Here is a 26,803-nt window from a genome sequence, read left to right as displayed (position 1 = left end):
TGTCTCTTAAATTAAGATGGCCATTTTATACTACAAACAATGCTGTAACTTAGAGAAATTTTATCTTTTCTTTTTTAAACCCAATTCAGGTGACCAGACAGGAGAATGCCGAGCTCATGGGAATCTGGGCTCTGCATTCTTCTCCAAAGGAAATTACCGGGAGGCTCTCACTAACCACAGGCATCAGTTGGTGCTTGCCATGAAACTCAAGGATCGAGAGGTAGGAAGTTTACCTGCAGACTAAAACAGTTTTTTTTGAAACATGGGGTCTTTTTTTGCTGCTCAAAATGTTTTAAGTATCCTAAAATATTACTTTCAGAAGTTGTAGTCATTGCTTCTAACTTTCATAAAAAATGAGGTGTTGGCCATGTAGACCTTGGGGATGTAGTGGTAAATAAGACATGGTCCCTGACCTCAGGTTCTAACAGCTTGCTCAGATACATTGTTCTTATTCTCTTAAAATGTGCTATGGAGTAGACATATGTAAAATTAACAAAAGCTGTATCATCATGATATAGTCATTAAATTAAAGAAGCACACATTATGCTTTATCTAAGATAGAGTATTATTGCTATGAACACTTTACCTTGTTTCCTTGGTGGATTTTTAACTCAGGTGGTAGAAGCATATTAAATTTCATCAAGAGATCTGAATTGTAAAGATAAAGAATATAATCCTAGTCTCTTCTAAATAAATGAAATGTAATGTTCTCAGAGACTTGTTATCCAGTTGATGCAACATGATGTTGCCTGCAGAGTGGAAAGAGGACAGGGTTTGGCATGAGATAGGCCCAGATTTGAATCCCTGTTCCAGTCCTTCCTGGCTCTGGGATCTTGGGGAAGTTATTACTTTACTTCTCTCTGCTTCTGATTTCTTATTCAGAAAATGATGATTCTGTTTATTCCATACACAGTTGTGATAGTATTATAAATAATATATGTAAAGTACCTTGCATGGTATCTGGAATTCCTTAAATGGTAGTAATAATCTAATGTTATAAATAAGAAAGAGAAGGTTAATAGCATAGGCAATAATAAATTTATGAATTAATCTGTGTTGGGAAATATCTTTAGTTACATTAACATTTCAGAATTTCACTACAGGACATTCTGGAGATTAATTATCTTTAAATGACCCGGCATCTTCATGTCTCTAGAACACAGTAAGGCACTAGGAAGAAATTGGGAAAGAAAAAAGCTTTTACTTCAGTGGTGTGCTGGAATATTCCCTTGGGAAGGCTGGAATTCTGCAGTCTCTTATCCATGAATCAGAAAAAAGCTTTTGAAGACTACCAAGGGCCGTGGACTTTTGGTAGTTTATTCTCAAGAGAGTTGAGAAACTGCTTAAACGCATTTCTCTTTGCCTATTCACCCTTAGTTTACAGGTAATTCTTATAATAATTCTTCTATAATTATAGATGATCTGATTTCTTGAAGTTAACAGAATGAAAAGAGGGATCAGATTTCTAGAGGCAGGTATACTGATGGCACTAAGAGCCAGGTTTAAGAACTAGAACAGCATAGCTATCTAGATAGGGCCATTTAAGTGAAGGGACAGATAATTATAAATATGTCAAGAGTTGAATTTATACCCTATTTTCCTAACCTTTGAAATGTGTATATTAGCCCAATTACTAGATAGGCTAGAAGGACTTTTAATTAGGGGCATGAGGTTGGGATATGTATTTAAAGAAGTAAAATTTTTCTGCCTTCCCTTTTCTGAATAGTGTAATTTTCCACAGCCTGTGCTATCTAGATTTTATAAGTCTTTGCCGTACAATAAATTATTGAGAAATCATTGAATTATAAGGATGGCGGGGACCTTGAGATAATACTGGTACCAGTTCCCTCCCCCAACCTCTCCATCTTAGAGTTGCCACCTACTACAGACCTCTCTCACCCCCTTCCACTGGCCTCTGCTTAACCAAAACTACAGTAGTTCACAAACTTGCCTACTGGGATATCCTCCTTAAGTGAGAACCCCTGAGACTGATTTTTAAACCTACTTTTCCCTTCTGAGGGAAGATAGAGGATGTCCAGCTGGCATAGTTAAGGATCTGTGGCCTCTCCTTTGCTAAGTTTAAGATACCATTCATATTCTCCTCAGAGTTTCTGATTATCAAAACCTCATTAATTTTTGCAACCTTCTTCTGGCTATTCCCCTTTCATTCTGGCCCACTCTCATTGCCAGTTATCTATAGCTTGACTGAAGGAGAATTCTTATTCTGGAATGTTCTGCTGTCTAGCCTATACTCCTGCTCTGTGTTGCTGAAGCATATTTGTCTGATTTCTAGACTGACCCATAAAATTTCTCTTTTCTCTCATTGTATGTCTCTTCTGTTGTGTTTGCTTCTGGAACTATAGAATACCATTAATTTTCTTATGTATTTTAATGTTATTTTCTTGTCATTTTTCTTAATTGTTAAGGTTGTGTTTGAGTACTTCTTCTTACCTGCCTCCAGTTAACTGAAAAATCTTTATCCCCACATCCCTGAAACCAACCATGGATTGTTAATGTTGGAGTTAATATTTAGAATTTAAAGGTATATACAAAATGCCTAAAGGGAAATATTGCCATAATATGTACTTTAATTAGGTTCAAAATTTGAGTTGGTTAGTCTTATGGGATTTAATTCAGTTAAGTGTGACATCTGCTCATGAAGCACCTAATGTGTACCTGGCTCTGTGCTGGGGGCCCAGGGTCTAGGCAGTGGTTGTGTGGTCACTCCATTTAAGGGGCTTATGTTCTCTTTAAACATAAATATTAAAACACTGCATGAGCAACAAATGCTCAGTGTTCTCTTAATCACTGCTAAGACTCTATAATTTCAGAGAAGACAGAGACTGGTAGAAACTTGAGGAAGCTTTGTGAAACAAATAGAAATCAATCTGGCCCCTGGTAAGATATAGATATTGGCATATGTGGTTCTAAAACCTGGTCAGCATATCAGTTATGTTTTGCTGAGTGATAACATAATCCATTTCTTTAGCAAAGGCCAGATATTTTCACAATTCTACTATATATATCTTATATATAGTCACAGATTCTTGGGGGGTTTTTAAGGTAATGTTTATTAGTTTTATCTAATTACATAAGAAATACATGAAAAATATCAACTATAAGCCTACTATCCTGTTAGCATTCTGGGTATAATTTGGTCATATATGCAATTATAATTGTTCATATGTATTCATATGAATATTGAAATCCTATTAAAATACTGTTTTTTAACTTGGTTTTTCATTAAATTTTCCACTTATTTTAAAACGTTTCTTCATTTTATTAAATGTTTATTGAATGTCTTTTGGTTTATCATAATTTATTCAGTTTATTTCTTTACCATTATATATTTAATTTGTTTCAAAAGTTTTGGTATTAGGAAATCTGGAAAAATATCTAGGTAGATAAATATTTGAACATATCTCTAATCTTTTCCTTTGGTTGAACTATTAGAAGTGGGCTTGTCTGGAAAAAATATATTAAGACTTCTGATATTCATTGCTAAATTGCTCTCCGAAAGGCTGTGTTTGTTTTAAGTTCTCCAAACAGTGTATAAAAGTTTTCATTTCCTTGCCCTAGTTAACACTGGGTGTTACTATTGAAACTAACAGTCAATTTGATATTTTAAAAAATGGTATCTTATTGTTTTAACTTACATTTCTTTGATCACTATAGGGTTGACTATTTTTAAAATTTCTTTTGTAAAGAGATTCAATACTTAAACCTATTTTTTTCTATTGTGATATTTGTTATTTTATATTGATCTGACTCTGAGCATAGCTGTATCATTCTACTGAGCTGTTGGGCAATTTGTATTCTAATGTATAGTACTTTTTTTATTTTGGTAGTTGATAATTTTTTTTAATGTTACTGGAGTATAGTTGATTTACAATATTGTGTTAAGTGTATAGCAAAGTGATTTATTTCAACATATACATATAGCCATTCTTTTTCAGATTGTTTTCTCATATAGGTTATTTACAGAATATTGAGTAGAGTTCCCTGTGCTATGCAATAGGTCCTGGTTGTTTATCTATTTTATATATAGTAGTATGTATATGTTAATCCCAAACTCCTAATTTACCCTCCCCATCATTGTTTCTCCTTTAATAACCATAAACCTGATTTCAAAATCTGTGAACTCCAGCAGCTGCAGCTCCTATTTGACCACTGGCCTGGGAACTTCCATATGCCGTAGGTGTGGCCCTAAAAACAAAAAAAACAAAAAAAAAACAAAAAAACCCCCAAAATCTGTGAACTTGTTTCTGTTTTGTAAGTTCATTTGTATCATTTTTAAAAATTAGATTCCACATATAAGTGATATCATATAATGGTCTTTGTCTAATATAGTATGATAATCTCTAGCTCCATCATATTGTTGCAAATGGCATTTTTTTGTTCTTTTTATGACTGAGTAGTATTCCACTGTATATATATACCACATCTTCTTTATCCATTCATCTGTCAATGGACATTTAGGTTGCTCCCATGTCTTGACTATTGTAAATAGTGCTACAATGAACATTGGAGTGAATGTATCTTTTTTGAATTATGGTTTTCTTCAGATATATGCCCAAGAGTGGGATTGCTGGATTTTATGGTAGTTCTATTTTTAGTTTTCTAATGTATAGTTTTAATTATTGTTGCTCTATAATATATTTTACATCTGCTACAAGTCCCATACCATTATTATTTTTAATGTTTAGGATATTCTTGTCTCTCCCTCCTGCACCAAATGTATTTGAAAATCGTTTTGTCAAATTTTAGAGCCTCTTCCACTGTATTTTTTACTGAAAGTATGTGAAATTTACATATTAATTAAGGATAAATTGATGTCTTTTCAATGGTTGATCCTCTATTGAAGAGCCTGATCTGTTCTTTCGTTTACTCTTTCATGCTCCTCACTGATCCATACTTATGGGGAAATTTTTTTCCTAGATATTTAATATATCTTGTTGGAAGTGGGATATTTTTGCAATTGTGTCTTTTCTAAAAGCTGGTTATCAATGGCATTTAGAAAAGGTGTTTATTTTGCGCATTTTGTAATTGGTCATGTGAAAATTCTCTCATTATAGCTCATGATTTCTTTATTGATTCTCTTGGATTTTCTCATAATGCAAACTTTCTGCAAATAATGATAATTTTGTATGTTTCTTTTCTTATCTTATACCCCTCCTTTTTTTTCCTCTTAATTATGGCACTAGTCAGAACTTTGAGAACACACCCAAAAACTGTTATATTCTTTGAGTATAGTATGTTCAGAGAATGTACTTTTTTAGGATTAGCCTTCTCTGACATTGTATCTGTGACCTCAGATTGTATCTTGGTTTTCCTTTTGCATTATTTTGATATTGAAATAAAATACGAGAAGCTGCCTTTTGAAGCAAAAATTAACCACTGTGAATACTATTCGGTGAGAAAACCAAGCTGCATCTTTCTACCTCTTAATGTCTTTGCTACAGTACATTTTAAGATTTTCCCACATAGCAAGATAGCAGCCTGAAACCACTTTATCCACTTACTTAAAAAGCAATATGTATTTCTTTTATGTGATTACTCTTAGGTAATTAATGGGGGAGGTGATACCTTCTCCACAGGATTTTTCAATCTAACCAACCTTCTGTCTGCTTTAACAGTCTCAAAATTAATTTCAAACAGCCACAGAGACCTTCCTGTGAGCTAATATTAATTGTCAAAAGAGTGCATAAATTATATTGTATTAGAGATGTTCTTTATTCAGGGAATCTGTTATGCAAATATGCTGATGACTCTGAGGTTTTTTTTATCAGTCTAATTTCTCTCCTGAGCTTCATATTTATTTATCCAAATGCTTCCTAGACATCCATTTTCAATTTATTATGCCTGACTTAGTCCTCGACCTGTGCCTACTTCTGCATTCACCGTTTGTCCTAGTGCTCAAACCATCTCCTAGTGCCTCACTCTCATGTTTGATTTATTACTGGGTTCTCTTCTTTCCATAGGAGAAATGTCTTTTCTGGCTCCTCCCTTCTGCCATATCATCTTTTGTCTTGACTGTTGCGGTAGCCTCCTCTCAGAACTTTCTATATGTATATTGGGCCATGCATGCCACATATGGAAGTTCATGGGCCAGAATCAACATGCGCCACAGTAGTGATCAGAGTCACAGCAGTGACAATGCCAGATCCTTAACCCACTGAGCCACTGGGGAACTCTAGAACGTTCTGTATGTTTTAACAGACACTCTCCTCCAAGCAAAGGAGAGGGTGTGTTTGTTAACTAGATCTGTGAGCATAGCCTGAAGCTACTGCCATGAGAAGATAATTTCAGAGTATGAACTTAGATATTTGACAAACTTAGGCTTGAACTTTGTCTTGGCCATTTATTTCTGTGTGACCTTGAAAATTACCTAACTCTTCTAAGTGTGATAGACATGTTAGTTGTTTACAATTTTTGCCTGTTATGAAAAAGCCACTACGAACATATATATCTTTTGGTAAACATCAGCACTTATATCTGTAAAATGATTGGTCATACATGTGTTTAGATTTATTAGGTTTTTACCTGTTTCGCTATGTACTTGTACCAAGTTTTATTATCAGCAATATAAGGGATTGTTAAGCCTTAATATAACATAAACATTTAAAAGAAAAAGGTATGTAGAAACACTAATATCTGATTAACCTGTGTGTGTAGCTAGATAGAAGTTATTTTAAAGGTACCTACTTTGCTTATTATTATGAGAATTAAAGTGAGTTAGTTCACATAAAAGGCTTGCTTAGCACAGTGCCTGAAATATAATAAGGATTCGAAAAAGAATTGGTATTGGCATTAACATTGTCATCATCGTTTAAATGATTCATATGAATGTTGCATATGCCTGTATAACACTGGTGTTTATTTTAGGGTAAAATTGTTTTCCTCCAGATAGTCAAGTAAACTGGACACTCTCAGAAAAAAATGCTGTTTATTTTGTTAAGAGTTTTGCATACCTCTTGTCACACTGGAGTATGTAAATATTCTAATTTGTGGAATCCACTTTAACTCTGCCCCAATTCTAGTTTCTTCTTTATCCAGGCCATCACCTACAGAGCTCTCTGGGTTATCCTTCTAAACTTTGGTTCTGATCATGTAATTTTCCTGCTTAAAAGCCTTTAACAACTTTCTGTTGCCTTTAGGATAAAGTCCAAACCCCTTCATAACCTATTCTCATTACTTTTCTTCAACTACTCTATGTGTCAAATACCTCATAATCTATTGATGCAAGTCTACTCGTCATACTTTGTTAAACGTGCCTTATACTCTACCCTCTGTATCTTTACTTAATTGTGGTCCTTCTGCATAGAAGACTCCATCTTTAACTCTTGACGATGTTTTTCTTATTCAAGTTTTTTTGAATTTTCTCTGCTTTGCTAAAGCTTTCTTTCTCAATTTCTATCTTTTCTACCCAATATCATATAAATATTGGTAAAAGCCACTTTACCAATCCTTTTTAAAACAATCAGTGTCTTTTGTGTCCTGTTTAAGAAAATGTCTTTTTTTTATCTTTATTTTTTTGGTCTTTTTGTCTTTTTAGGGCCGCACCCATAGCATATGGAGGTCCCCAAGGCTAGGGGTCCAATGGAAGCTGCAGCCACCAGCCTACACCAGAGCCACAGCAATGCAGGATCTAAGCTGCCTCTGTGACCTACATCACAGCTCATGGCAATGCTGGATCCTCAACCCACTGAGCAAGGCCAGGGATAGAACCCACGTTCTCATGGATGCCAGTTGGGCTCACTAACCGCTGATCCACAACAGGAACTCCAAGAAAATGTTTGTGTATCCTAAAGTCATGAAGATAGTCTCCTTTGAGGCTTTATTGTTTTACCTTTTGTGTTTAGGTTTACTGCCACCTGGAATTTACTTTTGTGTTTGGTTTGGGGCAGGTATCAAAGTTCAGTTTTCTTCCCCATGTGAATATTCATTTGACTTAACACCATATAGTCACAAGATTTTACTGCGTACTACTTTTGTCATAAACAAAGTGATATGTGCTGTTGATCTCTTTGTCCATTTTTAGGACAATAGCATATTGCTTAATTACTATAGCTTTTTAATGACTCTGGAAATCCTATCATGTAATTCTTATAGCTTTGTTTTTCTTAAAATTATTTTGGCTATTCCAGGTTCTTTACATTTATAATGTATACAAATATATGAATATAAATATATAAAACATACATGTATTTTAGAATGAGCTCATAGTCCCCCCTCCTTTCACTCAAACATTCTGCTGGAATTTTGACTGGCATAGCATTGAATCTATAAATATATTTGAATTTTATAGTCCACGAACATGGTATATTTCTCCATTTATTAGGTCTTATAAAATCTATTCCAACAATGTTTTATAGTATTGCATAACTATAGTATAGTATTGCATAACTTTCTTTAGTTTTATCCTTAGGTTTTGTGTGTGTCTGTGTGTGCGTGTGTGTGTGTGCACACATAGGGATGTGTTATTGTAAATGATGTTGTTAAATTTTATTTTTCCCTCATCCCCTTCCTCTCCCTAGATATTCAGTAACCCTTGGAATAGGTATATTTGCTTATCCATCTGTATTCCCATACTGCTTTGTTTTTTACTGTTAAATCTTTAAAATTACATAAGTAATATATGAGTTATTGATGTAAAAAATTAAAACGTGGTGCTTTCCAGAAATGACCACTGTTACCAGTTTGAAGTGTATCCTTCTAGACTACACTGTCCACTATGGTAGCCATTGCTACATGTGGCTGTTAAACATTTAAGTGTGTGTAGTTTTAATTGAGATGTGCTATAAATTTAAAATACACACTGGACTTTGAAGACTTAGAATGAAAGAAGAATATAAAGTATTTCTAAGTTTGCATTTTTCTGACAATATAGTGATACTATTTTGGATACACTGAATTAAATTAAAAATGTTATTAAAGTTATTTTCACTTTTATAGTTTTCTGTGGTTACTAGAAAGTTTAAATTATTATGTTTTATTAGACAGCATGGTTGTAGCCCATTTTCTATTATGGTTTTGTTTTTTATAAATGGAAATAGGATATTATTTTCCAAATGTTTTTTCACTTAATAGTCTTAAACTCTTTTCATGTTAGCATGTACAGATCAAACACCTTCTGAACTTCCGTGTAGTGATATGTATTTTGGATGTACCATTCATCTGCTGATGGAATGTTCAGAGAGGATTTTCTTTCCTTTTACAAACACAGTTGCAGTAAAAAAAAGACCTTTTTCAAGTCTCTTTATATACATTTAGGACAAGAGTAGTATGTAATGAGTGGGATCTCTGGGTCAACAGATATTATACATATTTCAAATTAAAAATTTTTCCCAAATTGCTCACCACAAAGGCTATTCTAAACCTGTAAGCACTTCATATTAACCTTTAGATATTTTTTTCAAATTGCTTGGCAAACCGTAGCCCATAGTGATATCTCAGTTATAGTGCTCATTGATTATTTGTTTATAATGGTTGTCTTCTCCCCATTTTTAACTGGCAGCTTCTGGAGAGAATGGAGAATAGCTTATTTATATTGATAATCTCATTCATTCATTTATTCAACACATGTTTACTGGGTTCTCACTGTGTGCCAGCCCCTTTCATGCCTTTTAATGTAATGATAAATATGCCATTGTCCTTGCCCTCATGGAGCTCAAATCTTCTGGCAAATCCCCTGTAGTGTTCCAGTCCAGTTTTGATAAATGCTTCCCACATGGAGGAAAACACTGAGGGTATGTAGTAGGTAAAGAGTGCTTTCCTCTCCTTGCTTCTTATGAATGGTGGTCTTTGTTTCACTCAGGCCTGGAGAGGAAGCCTTATGAAGCTCAGTAGTAAATACCAACTAAATTTACTCATTCCTTCTTTTCTTTGCTATAAATAGCTAAAATCTAAACCATTGCAGTTGGAGTGGGTCAGCAATGAGATCCTGCGCCATAGCACAGGGAACTATATCTAGTCACTTGTGATGGAACATGGTGGAGGATAATGTGAAAAAAAGATTGCATATACATATGTATGACTGGGTCACTTTGCTGTGCAGCAGAAATAGAACATTGTAAATCAGCTATAATGAAAAAAAAAATCTAAAAAAATCCACATTTAGGAGTTCCCGTTGTGGTGCAGTGGTTAATGAATCCGACTAGGAACCATGAGCTTACGGGTTCGATCCCTGCCCTTGCTCAGTGGGTTAACGATCCGGCGTTGCTGTGAGCTGTGGTGTAGGTCGCAGATGTGTCTCGAATCCTGTGTTGCTGTGGCTCTGGCGTAGGCCGGCGGCTACAGCTCCGATTAGATCCCTAGCCGGGGAACCTCCATGTGCTGTGGGTGCGGCCCTAGAAAAGGCAAAAAGACCAAAAAAAAAAAAAAATCCACATTTAATAAGGATACTTTTTGTATTCTTTTTATATACTTTTTATATTTATATTCATAATGCCTCCCACGTTAAAGATCTTTTAAAATGAAATTTCATTCTTTGCTATTTTGAAGATTAAAGATAAATCATAATCATTACCAATTTATGACACCTGTTGGTTCACAGGAACTGTTACTGTCTCCCCAAAAAGACTACTTGAATTCGTGAGAAAATTGAGCCTTCTGGATTTCCTTCAGGATGTGGCTACAGGAAATTAATTAGATGATTTTTTTATGACATCATCCTGACTACAGCACTTTGTCCAAAAACAATGCTGTTTTTCTTGGACCTTTTTGCAGACATTTTCTACACCATGTATACTAGTATATTAGTAGTATGAAACCCACACAAAGGCTTGTGGGGGTGGTGTATGAGAGAGAGACAGAGACAGAGAGAAAGAATACAGTGAGGTAATTATTTTACTTCCAGTAGTACAGGAGAGTGGGTTAAAAAGTAAAAAGCATTCCATTTTAGCAGAGAGCCATATCCTCATAGGGAGTATTAAGTTCAGGAGGGAAGTGCTTGGCAACTACTGCTGTGGTGTGTATCTTACAGGCTTTTCAGAAACCAGTAAGATTGTTAAGCTGTAACTCTTCAAATCACTGAAGACTGTAGGACTTGGAAAGTGGACACTTGGTTAAGAATGGAGATAGGACATCAATTCCTTGTTTGTACTCTTTGTACTTTATATATACATCAGCTGAGTCAGACCTTTTAAGCTTGTAATGAATTATAGAAGGCTCTTTTTCTCCTACTGACAAAATAGTTATTACTTCAAAAGAAATAGCATACCCAGTGAATATGTGTGTATATATATGTAATATATGGTATGTTTGCAAATCATTCTGCCCTCAGCTGTTCCATTTTTCCAACTATATTTTTTCTTTTTTTTTTGTCTTTTTGTAGTTGTTGTTGTTGTTGCTGTTGCTATTTCTTAGGCTGCTCCCGCGGCATATGGAGGTTCCCAGGCTAGGGGTCGAATCGGAGCTGTAGCCGCCGGCCTACGCCAGAGCCACAGCAACGCGGGATCCGAGCCGCGTCTGCAACCTACACCACAGCTCACGGCGTCGCCGGATCGTTAACCCACTGAGCAAGGGCAGGGACCGAACCCGCAACCTCATGGTTCCTAGTCGGATTCGTTAACCACTGCGCCACGACGGGAACTCCCCAACTATATTTTTTCAAGTTCTAAGTTACCATCACTCACTTGTTATATGTTTGGTTGTCCTCTTCCAGCCATAGCATTTTGTATCCTCTTCCTCTACAGAAGCTACTCTAAGAAGTTGGAGATATAATTATGAATCCTAGTTTTGTCACTAGTGGCCATATGTTATGGGCAGACCTTTTCTGGAAACTTTCTTAGTTGCTGGTCACCATCTGTAAAGAGAAAGACCAGATCAGACCATCTTTAAGTCATATTGCCCAATGCAGTAGCCATTAGCCACATGTGGTTATTATAAATTAATTAAAATTAAAGTAAAAAAAAATAGTTCCCCAAACCACATTTTAAGTGCTCAGTAGTCTGTGTACCAAGTGGTTACCATATTGGACAACACAGAAAAATATCTATTATTTCAGAAAGTTCTATTGAGTAGTGTTATTAGAGTCTCTTGTGGCTCTAATTTTTAAATGAATCAGAATACAAAGAGTACATCAGTGTGAAGCATTGAACACCTTTTTTCCATAGTGCCTGCTAATTATAGTAGATTCATCTGTATTCTCTGTAGATACACAGGGAAAGAAGGAAGGTTAAGTCTCTAACAATGGCAAAATATCTTATACCAGTTCAGCCATGCATAACAATTATAAAACAACAAACTATAAAAGTTATAAAACAAAGCAAACTGTAAAACAAATAACTCTCTAGAGGGTACTAGAGAGTGACCAAAAGCAGGCAGAAATTGGAAGAGAATTAATATTTGGAAGAAAGGAATAACACTAGATGAATTTCCTGTATTTAATGTCTTTTTCATTTTTGCTAGAGTGTCAGCACAGCCTCACAGTGCTACTAAAACTTATATGGAAACCTATAGTCTTATTAGTTGTGGAATCAAAGGACAGAGTTTGGGCTTACAATAGCAACCAGAAAGGGAGGAGTAAATCTTGAAAAGGAGAAAGCTACATAAGAGAAGCCCAAAATCTGTGTATAAAGTCTCACCATATCCTGGGTAACCCCCGAAGTGAGTAGATGAGGGCAGATTCCAACTAACTTGGCTAAGATTGAAAGAACTGAACAGAGATTTCAGCTGCTCCTCACTTTAGGGGAAACAGTTTGGTGTATGAATTCATCAGGGTTAACTATTGCAAAAACAAAAAGTCAATACTTTATAGAATAATTTACAAAATCCTGAGCGTTGATAATGTATCATTCACAAAGTCTGGGATATATTCCAAAATTATTAGCCATATAAAGAAATGGAAAAATGTGATTCCTAAAGAGGAAAAGCATTCATTAAGACCAACCCCAAGGTAACCCAGATGTTGTAATTAAGTGATAAGATTTTAAAAATAGTTATTATAACTATGTTCAAATACGGAAAGTAAAAATGCTTATAATGAATGGATAGAAAAATCTCAGTAGAGAAATAGAAATTATAAGAAGATAAAATGGCAATTTTAGCACTGAAAAATACAGCACCCATTGGATAAGTTTAATATAATAATAAGATGAAGGAGAAAAAAGCATGAAGATGAAGATAGGTCAGTGAAAATTAATCTAAAAATCAGAGAAAATAGGTTGAAAAGAATTAACAGAGCCTCAGTGCCTTGTGGGACAACATGTTTAATTATGTGTTACAGAAAGAGAAGATAAAGAAAATAATGGAAAATAAGAATATTTGTAGAAATAGTGGCTAAAATTTCCCTAAATTTAGTAAGTTAAATAAATAAATTTACAGATTCTGAAAATCCAGCTCACGTCAAGCAGAATAACTACAGAGGAAACCATACCTATCTACTACATAGTCAAAGTGCTGTAAATCAGTTATAAGGGGAAAGTCTTGAAAGTAACCAGGATAAATACCATGTTAGAAAAAGAGGGAGCAACAGTATAAATGATGGCTGATTTCTTTTAAAGATTTTTATTTTTTTCTATTGTAGTTGATTTACAATGTTCTGTCAATTTCTGCTGTACAGCAAAGAGACCCAGTCCCATATATATATATACACACACACACACATTTTCACATTATCCTCCAGTGATGGCTGATTTCTTATGAGAAGTAATGAAATGGAGAATATAATGGAACACAATTTGCAAAATGCTGAAAGAAGAAAGCCCCCAAACCCAAAACACTGTCTACACAGAATTCCATAACCAGCAAAAAATAATTTTTAAGAATGAAAGTAAAATAAAGACATTTTCAGATAAGTGAAAACTAAGAAAATTATCAACAGACCCAGCACTGTAAGAAATGCTAAGGGAAGATTTTCAGGCTGATAGAAAATGATACCAAATGGAAACTCCAACTGTAGAATTTTAAGAGTCCTAGTCATTTAAAATCATGATTATCAGTGGTAATTATTATATATGTGATTAATATTTACCATTTATAGGTACATTTCTTATTTTCTTATACATTACGTCCTGTTATTGTCACAAGACTCCAGAGCATGTATTTGGATTTCAGGAATGGATCTTTATACAGTTTGTATAGTTTAGTAATTTCCCAGAGAGACAGGCTCCCTGGGTATACCAAAACTTTTGCTTGGTAATGTATATGTTCACCACATGAGGAACTGAACTCAACCAAGAACTGAGAGATATGAGCATAAAGAGTCAAAATTAAAGGACTCAGAGACAGCCAGAATCTGACATATTGGAGACCACAGCATGATCCAAGGACTGAGAGGAGTCTTAGAGTTATTGTTGATGAAGATACTGATGACGATTTGTAATGCTAAGATGCTGCCATTCCAGTGTGGAGTGGCAAGCTGTGCTGACAGAACAGATTAATTTGCACTTCCTTGATTTTTAACTTTGGGTTTATCTATTCTAGGGACCATGGAAACTTCAGAAACTGAAGCAGATTAGTGGTATTATTCCTGTTTTATAGATGAGAAATTAAGGCTTAAGGAGGATGAGTGATTTTTCTTTAGGCCACACTGTTAATAAGTGTTAGAATGACGGTTTTGGAAGAAAATACGAAATACATTCTGCTAGCTACTTGGAATATAATTTTTGGTAAAAATCTTTAATCCTTGCTGAAATGCAGTTTATCCTGTGTGTCCAGTTTTTAAAAAGATAATTTCCCAAACAAAAACAACAAAAGCCATAATTTCCTATAGTCCATTTTAATTTTATAAGGACATCACTGAGATTTGTTTAATTTTATGTCATTGTGGGTTAGAACAATTAAAATATGATGAGAATAGATTTTAAGAACAATGCCCTTCCCATCCACTGCTACAGATGATCCAAATTAGTAATCCTTTCTTATTTTCAATTTTTGTTCACTATTGGGAAAAAAAAAAGTTGATTTTCAAAGCTGTAATCAGAATCTTTTATTCCCCTTGAATAAAGGCACTTTTCTCTAATTACCATAAAACATCTATGACTCTCAAAGTTCTCTTTTTCTACGGAGAAATCACATCCCAAAGAAATCACCAATGAATTGCTTATCACTTTGATTCCTTAATTCACATTCTTCTGCAGACTCACTAGCCAGGTGTTTGCTGGTTTCTAGAGATGTGTTAGAGCTTGTCTTTGGGCCTTTCCTGGAAGGTAGAGGTTGAGAGTGCTAAAAACCTTCTAAAGTTTTTTGTACCATTTTAATCTTCAGTGACACTTCACTAATTAATCAGTTTATTAAACTGATTTTCCTTAGAATTTGTGGTAATTGGTTGAGCCTAGATCTTTACTTTTAACTATCTTGAGGAGGTTTTACTAGGCAAATCAAGAGGCTAAAATCATTGCAGGATGAATAAATTCTCAAGACAATCAGTAAGCATTCTCAAATTCTCCAGAAATATTAGGCATATAAGGAATTGACTATGCTGATAGGAATTTGCCAACAGAATGTCATTAAGATCAAATAGACTTTGGTTCTCATTTTTTTTTTCCATATCTTTTTAGGGCCACACCTGTGGCATATGGAGGTACCCAGGCTAGGGGTCGAATTGGAGCTGTAGCTGCTGGCCTACACCATAGCCACAGCAATGCAGGATCTGAGCCAAGTCTGTGACCTACACCACAGTTCATGGCAATGCCAGATCCTTAACACACTGAGCAACGCTGGGGATCGAAACTGCGTCTTCATGGATGCTAGTCAGATTCGTCTCTGCTGAGCCAAGACGGGAACTCCAAGTTCTCACTTCTGACACTTACTTAGTTAAGTTACCTTGAGTAAGTTACTTAACTTTCTCTAAGCCTCAGTCTCCCAACTGATAAAAATAAGGATGGTATCCAATGCAATTTTTTTCAGTATTTAGCATAAAGCCTGTGGCCAGTTGGTAAGGCACCACCATCCTCATCATCTTCATCCTCCTCCTCTACCCATGAAAGCTATTAAAGAAGTTCTAGTTACTGTATATATTGACACTATCATAAATCTACCCATTTTTCTCAGCAAATCTTATTACTAATTCAGAGCCATTTCTCTCCTGAATCCAAATCAGTGAGGTAATAATTTTTACTTTGATACTTTACTACTGGATCCTGGTGGCTCAGGCTAACCAAGATTTGAGTGTTGATACATTTGAAGTATCCCTATAATAAAAGCAGTGGTGACACTCTCTGTTTCATTGATCTCTAAGCCATCTGTAATACTGCCCTGTAAAACCTGTCACTTTTGTTATATCAGTTTCTTTGCTTGTTGTAGTCCAATGCTGCTTCAGCTGGGGTGGGGGTGGGGGGTCAGAATCACTTGGCCAGCCTTTCTAGACCAAACCTACTAGCTCCCATCTTGTACCCCATCTACTGATTTGATGTTTTTACCATCTCAGTAGCGTAGGCGAGTAGAGTGGTAGATAGCATAGTTTGAAAAAAAGTGATTTTAAGTTTCTTCTTCTCCCATAATAGGTTACAAACCTATTCTTTTCTGTAAACCAACTATAATGGAAAAAATAAAAATCATTAAAAAAATAAAGTCATTTATAGAAAACAGAACAAACAATCAAATGAAAAAAAAACTTATTACTTTGTTTTACTGCAGGATAACTTTACTGTCTCCAGAAAAGCAGCTGAAGTAATTTCTTTCTTGAAGGAGAAGGGGAAAAAAGGGGCATTTTCATGTAAGAACAGTCATAAGGTCAAGTATGATTGGTTCTATCAGTAACTCCCAAGGTTCAGCAGACTCTGATAAGAATTTCCTTTACTAAATTACTGGAATGAAAGAATATTTAATACTTGTAAAATCTATACTAGGCTTCTGGTTCCTACTATTGTTCAGTTATAAAGTCAGTTTTACTGCATATGAGATCCTGTAAAAAAAATGATTAGGAGGAGTTCCCTCTTGGCTTGGTGGTTAAGGACCTAGTGTTGTCACTGCTGTGGCTCTGGTTACAGCTGTGGCCCTGGTTCAATTCCTGGCCCAGGAACTTACACATGCTGCAGGCAAGGGCAAAACAACAACAACAAAACAACCAAAAACGACAACAACAAAACACAGAGAGAGAAAGAAAAAATGATTAGGAAAAAAGAACATCCAGATCAATAAGATTGTCTTATCAATAGTCTATATTGGGAGTTCCTGTCTTGGAAACGAACCATGAAGTTGCGGGTTTGATCCCTGGCCTTGCTCAGTGGGTTAAGGATCCGGCGTTGCTGAGAGCTGTGGTGTAGGTTGCAGACACGGCTCGGATCCCGCATTGCTGTGGCTCTGGTGTAGGCCGGCAGCTACAGCTCCAGTTAGACCCCTAGCCTGGGAACCTCCATATGCCACAGGTGCGGCCCTAGAAATTAAAAAAAAAAAAAAAAAGTCTGTATCATAAACCATGTACTGATTTTATTGTTTAGGCAAATATGGTGGTGACGGGAATTTACTTTAAGGGCCCTCTCTTTGTTCCAAGTGAAATGTGCAGAGGTGAAAAAGGGCTTTGTTAAAGCTTTTACATCAGTTTGATGATTTTCTAAAAGTTTCTCTAGAAATATAGGATTTCTTATACAACTTATACAGTGCAGCATAGTTTATCCTATTTTTTAGCTTTCATTCTTCTACTGATTGATAAATGTTCAAATATCACAAATGGACAACTTACTGTGAAGTTCAAGATGCTGTATTTTTTTCTAGAACTATTTTATCAGATTTCCTGATGCTCCTTAGCATCTTTTCCTTCAATCCATTCCCTCTCTCTCTCTTTCTCTCTTACTCTTAATAAATAATTGTTTCCCTCCTAGATTCTTTTTGTTTTGCCTATCTTCAAAATTTGTTCCTCATAGAAACAGATGTCTTTTGTGATTAAGTTCCCAGCCTGGACCTCAGTACCTTAGACTTCATAATCTATAGATAAACTATAAGCCGAAGCTCCTATTTTTAAAACTGTCTCATTCCTGAGGGTCTTTTGAACCCAAAGAATGGGGTAGTTTGAAGATATATTAAGTGTGAGTAGAAAGGAAGAAAGAAGTGGTACATGAATCATTTGTGAAATGAATTTACAATATAAGGACTGCTGTTATACTTTAATGTGTGTTAAACTTTTATCAAAGCATCACATGCAAACAGAAAAGTAAACAAATCATCTTTTTCTAAAACAAATTTTCACAAAGTGAACATACTTATCTAACCTCTACCCAAATGAGGAACCAGGTAAAATGTTACCATCAACTGGTTCTTGTCTCCTTCCAGCATGAACCGCTCCAAAGTGTAGCCACTATCTGAATTATGACATTATAGGTTAGTTTTTCCTGTTTTTGAACTTTATACAGATGGATTCATATAGTATATCCTCCTTTGTGCTTGGTTTCTTTTGCTGATCATTATGTTTGTTAGATTCATCATTATTGATGCCTGTAGCAGTGGTATTATATATTCTAATTTCTATATAGTATTCTATTATATGACTATATACACTATTCATTTTGGTTATTTCCATTGTTTCTATTGAAAACTCTGACTGAATGTTATTATTGATTCTTTGAAGATTTTTCCCCCCTCCTTCTTCTTGCTTTTTCTTTTTGTCTTTGGTGTTCAGTACTTTTACTGCGAAATTGCCTAGATGTGATTTGCTTTATATTTATCCTGTGTGAGTTTCATTGGGCTTCTTAAATTTGTGGCTTGATGCTTTCATCAATGTTGGAACTTTCTCAGCTATCATCTCTTCAAATATTGCTTCTACCTCATTTTTTTTCCCTGTCCTCCTGCTAGGGTTCCTATCACATGTAACTTAACACTTTTTATGCTTTGTACTGTATTTTCCATCTTTGGGAAATTTCTCTCTCTCTGTGTTTCAGCCTAGATATTTTTTACTAAGATATATCCTAGATCACAAGTATTTCTGCTTTAGCTATGTCTAACTTGATGTTAAGCCTGTATATCACATTTGTAATTTCAGTTATTTCATTTTTCCAGAATATCAATTTGATTATTTTTTAATCAATTTTAGTTCTCTGTTCAAATTCTCCACCTTATCATTTTTTTTCTTAAACATGTAAATCACAATTATTTTAAATTCCATGTCTGATAATTTGCAGGTTTGTTTCTCTTTCTCTATTTTTTCTCTTGGTGTGTTTTCATTGTGCCTGGTTCAGCTTTTTATTATTTTGCCATTTGTCTTTTTAGGGCCGCACTCATGGCATATGGAGGTTCCCAGGCTAGGGCTTGAATCAGAGCTGCAGCTGCCAGCCTACACCACAGCCACAGCAACATGGGATCCAAGCTGCATCTGCGACCTATACCACAGCTCACGGCAATGCTGGATCCTTAACCCACTGAGTGGGGCCAGGGATCGAACCCATGTCCTCATGAACCTCAAGTTCGTTAACCACTGAGCCACGAGGGGAACTCCTGGTTCAGTTTTTTATTGATTGCTCACTATTTTGTAAGTGATCTTAATGTTACTATGTTCCTCTAGGTAGAATTTTCTTTAATATCTTATAGAGATTTAGAGCAGGATTAGATCATTTCAGTCTAGTCAAGAATGAGATATTTCTGAGCTGAGATTGAGTCAGATCAGTTTCTGGTTTAGTATTACTCCTAGGCTTTAGTCCTTCAGCAATACCATCTGTACTAGGTAGGCCCCAGCTGTTGTGGGCTCTGAACTTCAATTTCTATTTTACCAGTACAATGGGAATGTCATTAACATGGTTTATTGCAGTTACTGTTTATTTTCTCTTCTAGGTGTGTGGTAATTATAAAACAGTGACTGTCTTGAGGGTAAAGATAGTTCAGACTCTTGGGCTCACTTTTATATAATATTGATCATATCCTGACTTCCTTGGTAGTCCTCAACTTCAGGTTTTGTCTCCCTAGTCCCACTTGATTGCTGGAAGCTCTCCTAAGTTTTTTGTGCTTCATGGTGACCACTTTATGCTTGACATCTCATTCTTTTTCCCATGACTCTTTCAAATTGGAACTTTTCTCCAGAGAATGTCAGGCTCACCTCAATGAGTTTTCCTTTGTCCAGGATCTTGATCTCAAATCTTGAATGCTTGATACCACTCCAGTACCTTTAAAGGGGTCTTTTAGATCCAATATTTTCTAGTTGTTCTTGGCAAATGAATTCCTCTGCTGTAAAACTAGTCTGTAATAGCTGGAAGTAGTTTATTATGTGCTTTTTTTACTAATGAATATTTTGATTCCTGATGTTTATTTATTTGGAATCACAACTTTTGGATAAAACAAGGACGTTACAGAGAAGCTTGTCCTCATTTAAAGCCAAGATGGCAAGGGCCCTGAGACAGAGACACCTGTCCAAGGACATGCAGCCCATTAACGGCTGTTCTCATATCAGGAACTCCCAAATTCTAGTGCATTGAGTTTTAGATAGCATCACTGGTAATATAGACTTTGTGTCTTCTACTCACTGAAGTCATAAACCGTGTATAACCAGCGTTCTATAAAGTCAACTCAACCTTGACCTAGTTGAAGGATGATAATGCTCTGATGGACTTCATATTATGAAAGAAGAGCTTACATTTTTGAAGTGATAATATGGTCAAATTATAGGCACACCCATGAAGCCCTGTCTCTGCTATTTAAAACACCCACATTTAATATGTTCTTTTTTCCCCTTTTGTTAGACTCTACATGTAAAATGAGATTTTTCTCAGTCTAGAATGGATAATTCATAAGGAGCATTACCAGATTATGCCCATTTGTTGTGGTAGAGAGGAGTACTTATGAACTACAATAGCTCAACTCAGAGGTTATTCCAGAGAAGCATAAGGTATATATGACTACAGAATCACGTACCATCAAAGGGTGCTAAACCAGAGAGTATTGTTTTGGACTTCTGCAGTTTACTTTTAGAATGTTTGAATAATCTTAATCTTATTTCTTTTTTTTTTTTTGCCTTTTCTAGGGCTGCTCCCATGGCATATGGAGGTTCCCAGGCTAGGGGTCGAATCGGAGCTGTAGCTGCCGGCCTATGCCAGAGCCATAGCAATGCAGGATCTGAACTGCATCTGCAACCTACACCACAGCTCACAGCAACGCCGGATCCTTAACCCACTGAGCAAGGCCAGGGACCGAACCTGCAACCTCATGGTTCCTAGTCGGATTCGTTAACCACTGTGCCATGACGGGAACTCCCAATCTTATTTCTTTTATCAGTCAAGTTGATAGCTTCTCTTGCAATGGATAAACTTATTTGAAAATTTGAAGGATGCTTGGTAGAATGAATAGAGTTGACTCTAGATAGAGTTTGATCTGGTTTGTGGATTCCTCAGAGCAGCCACTGATAGTGACTTTATAACATAGCTTGATCACCTGCTTTCTCATGCTGTACAAGGATGCATGAAGTAGCATCTGGGTTGTATATGTGTTTGCCTTTTAGTTTTTATGTTAGAAAAAGTGAAACATGGGTAATGGAAATAGGTAAATAGAAAAGCACATTAATGAGGATTAAATTTTCTTAGCATTTGACCTCCATACTTATAAAAGCTACTTTAAAGTTTTTTGTTATTAATGACAGAGTGTAATCTGTACTTGATGACAGTCTGAAAAAGAATTCTAGTGTTGCTTTGGGCTTTCAGCTTCTCTATTCAAAGTACATTTGTTAGGCAATGTCTGATTGAGGGATTATTACTATTTAATAGTGTTACCAGAGCCATACTTCTATGTGCTTATGATTTTCTCATGCCTCTCTATTTTTTTTAGAAGAAATGTAACCCCGAAGACTAATATTACACACACACACACACACACACACACACACACACTTTTCCTGCACCCGAGGCATGTGGAATTTCCTGGGCCAGGGATAAAACTTGTGCTACAGCAGCAACCCAAGCCACAACTGCAACCCTTAACCTGCAGCTCCATGGGAGAATTCCAGTATTTGCTCTTTTATAATGCAGTTTTAGGATTCAGATACTTCTTTTTGTCTTTCATCTTTTTCCCTGCAAGAATTAAAGGAATAATAAATGAAGATAGTTAAGGTAAGCAACTGGAAATAAATTAGTGATTAATCTATATCTGGGCTTGGGGGCATGTAAAAATGCTAGAAACATGGAATCTTAGATGTGGAAGGGACCAAGGGAGATCATTATACCACTCTTCTCATTTTGTAGATGAAGAAACCATGGATTGTCTATGGAGCTTATTAGAATCAGATTTGAAACTGTCTGCAGGCCCTCTGACTCCCACCTCAATGTTCTTTTCATCAGTTGGTCCCTACTCTTCCACATGTGTTTTATTCCAGCTTAAAGTTAGGGTGCTTTGGTATTTATCATTGTGCAGCTTAAGCTATATCTTGGGCTTTTTTCTCCTTTTCTGATTATAGAGATTGATTGGGATGGTGCAGGTTGGGTCTAGGGCATTTAATTGTCACTTTCCTATGGAAGAGCTCTGTTTATCTCAGTTACTGAAAGTAAGTTACTAAGAAAAGCACAAGATTCTCCTTGCCACCGTTTCATAAATATCTTTCTTTTTCCCAGTGAACATTCCTTTAAAACCACTCTACTTCTTCATATTTTTTTCTGCCTAGCATAAACTTAGAGCCAGTCTTTCTGAAAGCTTGAATCCTAAAGTTATATGTAGAATGACATAAAATGAATTTGGCATTTCTTCATGCAAGGTCTTGTTCACATGGTGAATTGTTTTATTGTGTTACAGAAATCACTATTGGTATTATGCAAGACATCAAAAACTCATCCCCCAAGACACTGTTGTTAAATGTAGCTAAATAGGTCTGGCTAGAATAGACAAAGTACAAAAATAACTTTAAAGAACAAAATTGGGAAGAGTGTTGAGAGACCACAAAGACTTGAAAGCAGAAATTAAAAGGAAAATGCAAAGAGCAAAGCAATGTGTTTCTTGTTGGGCAGAGTTCCCCCGAGGGACCCTGTATTCAAATACTCTTTGACATTACATTTGAATCCTTAGCTTCTAAAGGCCACTGATACCACAGAGGCCCAACAGTATGTAATGGTTCCTTCATCTCCTGGGCCTCTAGCTGCCTCCTATTACAGCCCCACATTTAAAAATAGCAGGGAAATGAGGGAAAATCATAAACTAGCTATAATAAAATTAGTGCTTGCGTGAAAGACTATTGCCAGAGAACAGCTTTTAGAAGGCCCAGTGCTGCCAGAAGGCCGCTGGGTGTTGGCAGTGTTCAGGCATTCATTGGCCAGCATGTTGAGACCTGAGTTAGGCATTTTATTAAAGATAGAGTGTCTTTTCTTCATGATCATGAGTGTAAAAAGGTTTTTTTTTTTAAGTAATAGAAAATGGACCAGAAAAAAAGATTGTCATAATAAATGTGTTACTCTTTCTTGCCAAAATAGAGAAGTAGAAATTAAATAACTTTGAAGAAGAAATATTACTGCTTTACTCAAAAAGACTGATTAAGTGAAGTTTGTCTAGGAGCTAACATCTAAGAGACTAGATGTCTAGATAAGAAACACCAAAAACTAAAAAACAAAAACCAACTCTTCATTAATTGTAAAGGGGAAGAAAGTAATCTGTAAAGGGGTATTAGACATGAAGCTGTGATGAGGATCATTGCATTTCCCATTACATGCATATTTGTAGAAGATCTGGAATTCTCATTACAACTTGAAAGGAAAACTGATTCTCTCTTGGAATCAGGTATTTGCGAACTAGTATGTCATAGAGCCTGCTGTGGTTCAGTGGTTCTTGCTACTAAATATGCATTACTGTGGCAATTGGCTTTCTTTCCCACATATATCATTAACATAGATGAGTCTTGAAGTCAGTCTTCCTTCAAGGATGGGTTTCAATGACCGGGATCAAAAGATTTTTACCTAATCTCATGAATCATTGCTCTGAAAAGATTTCTATTGGCATATGCCCCACCCTGTCTCTGCTGTCGAACTTGTAGTTCTCCTTTCCTGCACCCGCTGTAGGCAGCAGTCTGGATCACGTTTTTTTCTTTTTATTCTTGTTTCTAGCAGCCTTGGAAAGAATGAACTGGAGGATTTCAGTACTAATACTGTTACAAGGGCCGTTTGAGTGAGAACCTTGGTTAGGTCTAATAAGTTGGTTACGCATTCAAAGCTTTCCTTTTTTTTTTAATATAGTGATTTTTATTTTTTTCCATTGTAGCTGGTTTACAGTATTCTATTTTCTACAGTACAGCATGGTGACCCAGTTACACATACATGTATACATTCTTTTTTCTCACATTATGTGCTCCATCATAAGTGACCACACATAGTTCCCAGTGCTACACAGCAGGATCTCATTGCTAATCCATTCCAAAGGCAATAGTCTGCATCTTTTAAACACAAGCACCCCATCCATCCCACTCCCTCCCCCTCCCCCTTGGCAACCACAAGTCTATTCTCCAAGTCCATGAGTTTCTTTTCTATGGAAAGGTTCATTTGTGCTGTATATTAGATTCCAATTATGTGATATCATATGGTATTTGTTTTTCTCTTTTTGACTTACTTCACTTAATGTGAGAGTCTCTAGTTCCATCCATGTTCCTACAAATGGCATTATTTTGTTCATTTTTATGGCTGAGTAGTATTCCATTGTGTGTGTGTGTGTATATATATATATATATATATATATATATATATATATATACCACATCTTCCTAATCCAATCATCCATCAACAACCCAACCCCATTTGGGTTGTTTCCATGTCTTGGCTATTGTGAATAGTGCTGCAATGAACATGCAGGTGCATTTGTCTTTTCCAAGGAAAGTTTTGTCTGGATATATGCCCAAGAGTGGGATTGCTGGGTCATATGGTTGTTCTATGTATAGATTTCTAAGGTACCTCCATACTGTTCTCCATAGTGGCTGTACCAGTTTACATTCCCACCAGCAGTGCAGGAGGGTTCCCTTTTCTCCAAACGTCTCCAGCATTTGTTATTTGTGGACTTATTAATGATGGCCATTCTGACTGGTGTGAGGTGGTATCTCATGGTGGTTTTGATTTGCATTTCTCTAATACTCAGTGATGTTGAGCATTTTTTCATGTGCTTTTGGCCATCTGTATATCTTCTTTGGAGAAATGTCTATTCAGGTCTTTTGCCCGTTTTTCAGTTGGTTTGTTGGCTTTTTTGCTGTTGAGTTGTGTAAGTTGTTTGTATATTCTAGAGATGAAGCCCTTGTCGGTTGCATCATTTGAAACTATTTTCTCCCATTCTGTAAGTTGTCTTTTTGTTTTCTTTTTGGGTAAAGCCTCCATGAGGGCTGCAGGGGCCAGACCATTAATCTGGTTCATATACTACATTTGCTTTTAATCTCTTGAGTGTACAGACTATGCATCTCTAGTCTAAATGAACAACAAAGAATGCATTAGCTCGTTCTTGAGGGTACACTAGGCTTTGACATGCCCTTTAGGTTTAAATAAGATAAAATATCTGATGTTAAACTTTGAAAATGTCACTAAAAGGATTTCACTGCAGCTGACCAGCTCTTGTCTCAAAGGACTTGATCTCTGTCCTGTACTATTACTTGGAAATGTGTTATTTTAAACACATTATTTAAAAATAATTAAATATAAATTATTTTAGAGAGATTTCAAAAGCAATTACTGAAAGCTTGAGCAAAGATATTTGAATTTTGAAACACTCTAATTGGTGTTATTGACTTTATTTTGTTTAGAGAATACCCACTTCTGATTAGGTACTGCAGGTTTAATTCCTGTGTGGTTATTGAACAGTAGGCCTAAGAGTACTAGGTTAATTTATATGATGATCTTCCTCTGAAGAATTCAGAATATTTTGTGTATCTTAGCACATCCATTATTATGCCTCTCTGGCATTCATGCTTTCTTGTTCTACTTTTATTTCTCTTGGTTGCAGAAGGAATTGGACATGGTGAAGGGTTACAGGAAAGTGATGACTTGGGTCCTCCTCCTAACAAATTTTAGAAACAGGTATTTCACACTGTTTGCTAAGTGTAATTTGCACTGGCATCTGGCTGTTTTATTGTCCTGTGTGGCTATTAAAAAGAATAAATTTCCCAGCTCATAAAGTTTTTTTCTAGATTGATAGGATTAGACTCTTGAATACTGGAGAAGACTTTCCAGGACATAGGACTAGAAATCCAGCTGCTTTTTTCTTCTCACTAGAAACTAGTGCTTCCCGTATAGTTAGGCAACTGGGTTTTATCAAGGTATAGAATGAAAAATCACAGAAATTAGAACTAGGGAAGATATTCTAGGGCATTTAGCCCAGGGTTTAGTATAGTATCCTGCCACTCCCCTACATGCACCTAGGAAGTCAACTACATTCCACAATTTTTTCAAATAGATATATTCTTAGCAACTCAATATCCTAAGTATCTTCTGATTTTGAGTTTAAAAGTCATATAATAGGAAAGGTCCCATGTTTGATGCAACTCTGTATTAAAATAAAACTGTTTACAAACACCTGAAGAAAAGTGACTTCCCAAACCTTCATTCAGACACACACAACTCATGCTATCATGTAGTCATTCTGGTGGAGTCTGGGCTTTTATAGGGTGAATGAGTAAACAATTTTCACATGCTTAATAACCATGTATATCAGTTTTCTGTTACTGTAGTCATGCCTTATGACAAAACAAACAACAAAACCTCAGTGGTTTAAAACAACACACTTTTTTTTTGGTCTTTTTACCTTTTCTGGGGCCACTTCCGCAGCATATGGAGGTTCCCGGGCTAGGGGTCTAATCAGAGCTGCAGCCACTGGCCTACACCAGAGCCATAGCAACATGGGATCCTAGCCGCATCTGCGACCTACACCACAGCCCATGGCAACACCGGATCCTTAACCCACTGAGCAAGGCCAGGGATTGAACCAGCAACCTCATAGT

The 26,803-nt window shown here is 36.0% G+C and overlaps 1 protein-coding gene across 4 annotated transcripts in view; it reads left to right on the top strand.

Annotated features, from left to right (window-relative positions):
- Positions 1 to 26,803, top strand: part of TTC28 (tetratricopeptide repeat domain 28) — a 606,162-nt gene that overhangs the window by 318,127 nt on the left and 261,232 nt on the right. For all 4 annotated transcript variants that reach the window (XM_047762349.1, XM_047762348.1, XM_047762351.1 and 1 more), the window contains one exon: positions 90 to 220. In XM_047762349.1, coding sequence (XP_047618305.1) covers positions 90 to 220 — 131 coding nt within the window. The remainder of the gene's footprint in view (positions 1 to 89; positions 221 to 26,803) is intronic.

This window comes from Phacochoerus africanus, chromosome 15 (assembly GCF_016906955.1).
Source record: "Phacochoerus africanus isolate WHEZ1 chromosome 15, ROS_Pafr_v1, whole genome shotgun sequence".
NCBI lineage: Eukaryota > Metazoa > Chordata > Mammalia > Artiodactyla > Suidae > Phacochoerus > Phacochoerus africanus.
Note: the sequence above shows the minus strand (reverse complement) of the source record. Positions and strands in the feature narration are given on the sequence as shown.